The 6,219-nt window shown below is 37.0% G+C and overlaps 1 protein-coding gene across 1 annotated transcript; it reads left to right on the top strand.

Moving 5' to 3' along the window:
• Window positions 1–3,562: 3,562 nt before the first annotated feature.
• On the top strand, window positions 3,563–5,749 carry LOC110782446 (transcription factor TCP19). Its single transcript, XM_021986600.2, has 2 exons — window positions 3,563–3,705; window positions 4,070–5,749. The coding sequence occupies exon 2, from the start codon at window positions 4,094–4,096 to the stop codon at window positions 5,156–5,158; it is 1,065 nt and encodes a 354-aa protein (XP_021842292.1). The 5' UTR covers window positions 3,563–3,705; window positions 4,070–4,093; the 3' UTR covers window positions 5,159–5,749.
• The last annotated feature ends 470 nt before the right edge of the window (window positions 5,750–6,219 follow it).

Below are 6,219 nucleotides of genomic sequence, written 5' to 3'. Positions count from 1 at the left end.
CGGAGTATGTAATATGACGTATTGTTGAGGAAAGGAGCCTAAGAAAGGGACTCTAAACAAAAACTAATTACTTGTAAGAAAAGGCTCCACACCTACAATAATGGCTACATATCATCTAAATAAAAACAAAATTAGTAACATATAAAAAAAGGAAAGAGGCATAAGGGAGGTCAGGCTGCTTAAAAGACAATGGAGTTTGTGTAATGGTGGGTCTGACACCATCTAGGGACCAATAAGGCCTGCATTATAAGTTTCTGGCATGCTTCACTAAATTCCCATGAGATTGGACAAACTGTGAATTGAAGTCATGGCTTTTTATAGAATCAAAAATATATACTAGTTTAATACAACTTTACAAGAAATGACCCTAAACTTATGAGCAATTTTAATAACAATGTGATAGTTTTAGGGAAGCTTGAATATTTCATTATAGAGTGTATAATATACTTACATGTATAAGTGCATTGAAGTATAACAACCAATGACTAAGTCTAAGCTTATCCAAGGCTAAGAACAAGCTAAATCTATGATAGAGATGTATCTAAGATATTTAGCTAACCAAAGGTATAAACATTAAACAACATACTACAAGGAGAAAATGTATAAGAAGACCTTATCAATCCTTATCTTTAACACAATGTAGTTTTTGTCGACATATAAAGCATTTGCTAGTTCTAGAACAAGAACTTGTATATGTGTCTCATTAGGAAACTGGTTTTTTAAGTTGATTTTGGCACACCCTATGCGAGAGAGTAAAAAATTGTGCGCTACTCACATAAGGTGTGCCAAAATCACTTTCCATCACATTTTTCTCCCTCGCTCCCTAGTTAATTTATGAGTTATGACAAAAACAATTTCCGAGAAATGGGGTGACATTTTCCACTTCGTATTATAATATGCCTAAATCTAAACATCAAATGATTAGGAGCTAGGACCAAGCAAAAATGCTAAATGGAATTATGGAATGATGTAATTAGCTGAAGAGGAAAACAACCACCTGATAGGCTGATAGCAAGAACAATCCTGTCAAATTGACACACATCATAGATTCATAGGGTCAGCTGCCAATCCCTGAAATCACATAAGGAACAAGAAATACAAAAAACATCAAATTAACCACTTTTCATGTCAATTTTGATCAAATAAAAAAGATAAGAAAATGGGAATGTTTGATTATAAAAATAATTAATGATAGTAATCGAGGAACATTATTACACCTACCCAATTCCCTCATAATGCAAGCTGATGGTGAAACCCACTTAAAACAAGAAACTTTTGTGCCCCAACAGGCAGCAAAATCTCTTTCAGGCATTTTATCAAACAGTTGGAAGACTCCCAAAATTCTTCAAAAACACAAGTTTAAAATTGCAGATGCCAACAAAATAATGCTACAGTTGATCAATTTCTCCCAAAATTCCAAGTTCTAAATTGCAGATATCACCAAAATTATACCATGATTGTTCAAATTTTCCCATCAAAAAAGATATTAAGGGTTAACAAATTCGACAAATGGTAAGAATCCGCATCACATAATTGATCAGGGTGGCGCGATGTAGTTCAAAATTCGATTTTCCTTTAGGTCGGTAGTTTCGCAAACCAGAACAAAATGGAGTGAAAATTGTGTTCTTGGGGACAAAGGGAAAAGCTATAGGTAGAGTTTTCACCTATCTGGCAATTAGGGATAATTTAGGAAATTGATTTTGGCGCACCACCTTATAAGTAAAGTATAGAAAACTGTATCTCGTTGGTAAGTAGGGTCGATTTAGGAATCTTACTTTAGCACACGACCTTGTAACTCTGTAAGTAGAGCACGAAAAACAGTATCTCGCAGTAGTGGGTCAAAATCAAAGTTTTAATGTGCCAAAATCATTTCCCGTCGATTTAGGGTCTTTACGATTTTCTTGTACTCCGCACCCCACTAGAAACCAATTTGACTTTGGTTTTTATTAAAACCAACATTCACTTTATTAATTTTAACGAGCAACAATAAAAACTACAGTGATAAGAATCATTGCGTCTATTTTAAATAGAAACCACTATGGGTTAAGTACTTTCTAGGTGAAAAAATAAAAATACGGAGTAGTGAATTATCGTAATTTGTTTGCTAGTATTGCTAATTTTGGATAGTTCACATTTGAAACATCTATGGACCATGGCTCTTTTGGCAACCTTCTATTCACCATGCCCAATATGAGTGATATGAAAGGATTGAAAAGTTAAATCCATTTGTGGAAACCCATCACTAATGGACTAATGAGCCCAGACCCAATAATCATTCCTAATTATGTAAAGTTAGTTTGGATTGCCATCAAGTAGACCCGATCATATGCAGCCCGACATCTTGGCCCGTTTCAAATACAAAATGCTCGGGTTTGGGCAAAATATTTGCGCCCAAGCCCAAATTTTTTTTAAATTATATGGGTTTTAGATGGCTCAAAATATTTCAGTTGTAAAATCCGATAACTGCCTAAAAACCCGCTGATTTGGCCCGATGGTTAAAGAATGGCATACATCTTTCTCGGGAGTTAGAGAATATGGTTGCATCAATTATGATTATGAGAAGGTGAGTCATATATTGACTTGGTTAGTAATGTACTTGTATAACTCACTAAGATTGAACTTGAACTAGGATGTTGTTAATCTTTTTCATGATGGTTTTTTTTGGGTATTGAAGGTCTCTCCACAAATTTAAGAATTCTTCTAACGTAACTTACCAAAAAAAACGCTTCACCAACTAATTTTGTTCACCTTATTTTCACTTATTTAAGAAAAATAAGTTCAGATAACATAAGTTTAGGAAAAAGGGTTAGTCAAGTACAATTTATAATTAAAATAACTTTGGATAAGTTCTAATAAGTTCAGTTAAGTTTAGACAAGTCAGATAATTTCAGATAAGATAAGTGGAAATCGGGTGAATAGAACGTAGCCTAAGAACGACCATGCACCACCACCGCACCACGACATAATCAAGAAGAGCTATCATTCTGTCAATTCTTTTATGTACCTGATAAGCTTCTCCATGTTGAGTCAAATTAAGCGTAGTATTTTGCTTACATTTTACACAAGAGTAGGAATAGTTTGATTATGTTCTCTTCACATTATTGATTTTTCTTACTACTTATTAGTTCAGAGCAGAAAAATCAGACCAAATCATATACGGAGTAAGAAAAATTAAAAAACACTCACGAAAATATTCAAACCAAATCAAAGTAGACTAAAAACTTAAAAAAAAAAACAAAAGATTTTTTTTTTTGGGTGCAAATGAGCTACAAGAGCCGAGGATGATAATCGATCCAAGGATCACCTGAAACTGGAATAAAAACTCTAACCAACTTAGCTATCATCACTTTCAAAATAAGAGGAAATGAAAATAAAACGAAACACCCTAAATTGACCAAATAAAGAGGCCCATCATCTTCTCCCCCCACATATATTGGTGGGTCCCATTCCTCCACAAAGGCATTCTTATCTTGTGGACCCACAAAGTTGAGGGGTCACTCATACTCTTCAACCGTTGATTTCCCCCTTTCTATTTATATGGAGCCCTCCTCCTTTATCGGTGTGGAGACCCATCCAATTAACACAATTAATTAACATTCTTAATTAAAAATTAATTATAACAAAGAAATTAAACTTAATTAGTGGGTCCCAATCTTTTGAAGAAGAAGCCATCCAAAGCGGATAAGTGGGGTTCTCTTCTCTAGGGTTTGTTTTCTCTCTCTTCTTCTTCCTCCTTTCTTCTTTGTTTTTTTCACATTTACTGTTTGATTATTGTTATTAATTGTGATTAATTAATTATCAAATTATAAGCACAGTCTGGTAACAGTGCAATATAAATCCAAACCCAGTCAAAAAAAATTGAAATTCAACAAAATTAAAGCTCTGTTCCCTCCTTCTTTGAGCTCTTTCCCCCGCCCACCACCTGTTCGTTCTTATTCCGCAAAGAAACTGGATTTCAATTTTGAATCTGGGTGTTGTTAATTTCTTTAGTATTTTAATGGGTTTTACTCAATTTTATCTGGGCAATTCTTGAATTTTTCTGGGTCGTTTTGGATTTTGTTTTTAACAGTTGAATTTCTTGAAACCGGAAAAAATGGAAGACGAAGAGAATAACAGCCACAACAGTAGCAGCAACAACGAAAACACCAACAACAGTAGAAACTCCGGTGGGTTTCCGTTTGACCCGTTCCCGCCGGTTGACCAATCAGAATCAACAGCGTTTTCCACGGCGGCGTTAAAGGTGGAACCAATTGATGCAGTAACACTTGCTGCGCCACCACCACCACTACCACCACCTATGGTGCGTAAACGGCCGTCGAAGGACCGCCATACAAAGGTGGAAGGCCGAGGTCGGAGGATCCGAATGCCCGCAGCTTGCGCAGCTCGGATCTTTCAGCTGACCCGGGAACTCGGACACAAGTCTGATGGTGAGACAATCAAGTGGCTTCTTGAACGGGCTGAGGGGGCTATTATTGAAGCCACCGGCACCGGTACGATTCCGGCTATCGCCGTTTCAGTGAACGGAACTTTAAAGATTCCGACGACTCCTGCTGGTGGGAGAGACGATGATTATGGTGGGAAGAAGCGTAGGAGGACTAACAACAGTGATTTTGTTGATTTAGCTGATGTTTCTGTTGGTGGTGGTGGTGGTGGGGTCTCCCTATCGAGTGGTTTGGCTCCTATCACGGCGGCGAACACGGCGGCGGCATTGGGGTTCAGCTCCGCACAAGCCCCTGGTCATCATCCGCCGCCGCCACAGGGGCTTGTGCCGATTTGGCCAGCTAACTTCTTCATGCTACCCAATGCCGCCGGTATTGGTGGAGGTGGACAGCAGCCTCAGTTCTGGGCCACCCCGGTATTCGGCTTAGCCGCCGCCGCACGGCCTATCTCGAGCTTTGTTTCCGAAGTTGTGCAGGCTAGCTCTGGCGTTAGCAACGGTGGCAACGCCCCTCCAACCACCGCTTCAACAACAACAACCAATTTACTGGATTTTTCGTTGGAGATATATGATAATAACAAAAGAGAGTTACAGTTGATGAGTAGTAGACCTATGAACAGTATTCATCAAGGAATCTCTCATGAACAACAAGGAGGTGGTGGAGGAGGAGGAAGTAATACTACACCAACACCACCTTCTTCTTCCTCACAAGCAGTTTAGGATTGATTGATGGATGATGATCATGAATCATGATGTCATGTTAATGATGTCATGTAAATTGTAAGTAAAGATGGATTCTTTTGACACACCAAACTCGAAGAAAGCGTTAGATGTCATTTAAACGGAAAATGATTTTGGCACACCAAAAACTGATATTCGCACAGTTTTCCGTACTTCATTAGCGGAGTTGTGTCGAAATAAATTAAAGTCGTGTGCCGAAATCAGTTTCTTGTTTAGCTCGTTACAATGTGTTGGGTGATTAGATTCATGAAGGTGGTTTAATTGGGTGGTTTAGCAAGTTTAGGGCTTTTAATTAGTTATTATTAGTAGTAGCTACTATGGATTATGTTTAGCATGTTCCTTTTAGCTTTTGGGATGCTTTGTTTTATGTGATTGTGCAAAAGTTGAGTTAGGTTTTATTTTAGAAGTTTTATTTAGTGATGCAAATTATGAGGGATAGTTCTAACTTCTAAAGTTTATCTAAAGTTTTAGCTTACCATCTTTATGCCCAATTGCCCATTGTCAATGATGTTTCTATTTTCCTTTTTATGCAACTAATTTATGGTTATTGAACATTCATCTTAACCTCCACATCTTTTTTTGCACGCGTTGATTCATTTCGCGACTTCTTCTCTTCTTAACACCTCATATTCCGTATTACCGAGTGTTACAGATTTTCTAACGATCATATTCTAACAATACTTGGATGTGAACGAAATATAAAGACCTTTTAACAATCATATTTCTAACAATACTTGGATGTGAACGAAATATAAAGACCTTTTCGTATACGACCTCACTTTAAACACTCATGATTTCACATAGAACACATATTATAAACTATGTTCGTGGTTATACGTATCCGAACACTCAATATAGTGTGGTTCAAGTGGATAATTCCTATCCATTAGGGCTATTAGCCTATATTACTAAATTGTTGTGCACGAAAATTGTGTTGGTCAATTCATAAATGGTAGGTTAGAGAACAGAAAAACAACCATAAAGTATCTTTAGCTTATGAATTATGATCCTTTCACATATTCTTTTACAAGTTCATTTTT

This window comes from Spinacia oleracea, chromosome 3 (genome assembly GCF_020520425.1).
Source record: "Spinacia oleracea cultivar Varoflay chromosome 3, BTI_SOV_V1, whole genome shotgun sequence".
NCBI classification, from domain to species: Eukaryota; Viridiplantae; Streptophyta; class Magnoliopsida; order Caryophyllales; family Amaranthaceae; genus Spinacia; species Spinacia oleracea.
Note: the sequence above shows the minus strand (reverse complement) of the source record. Positions and strands in the feature narration are given on the sequence as shown.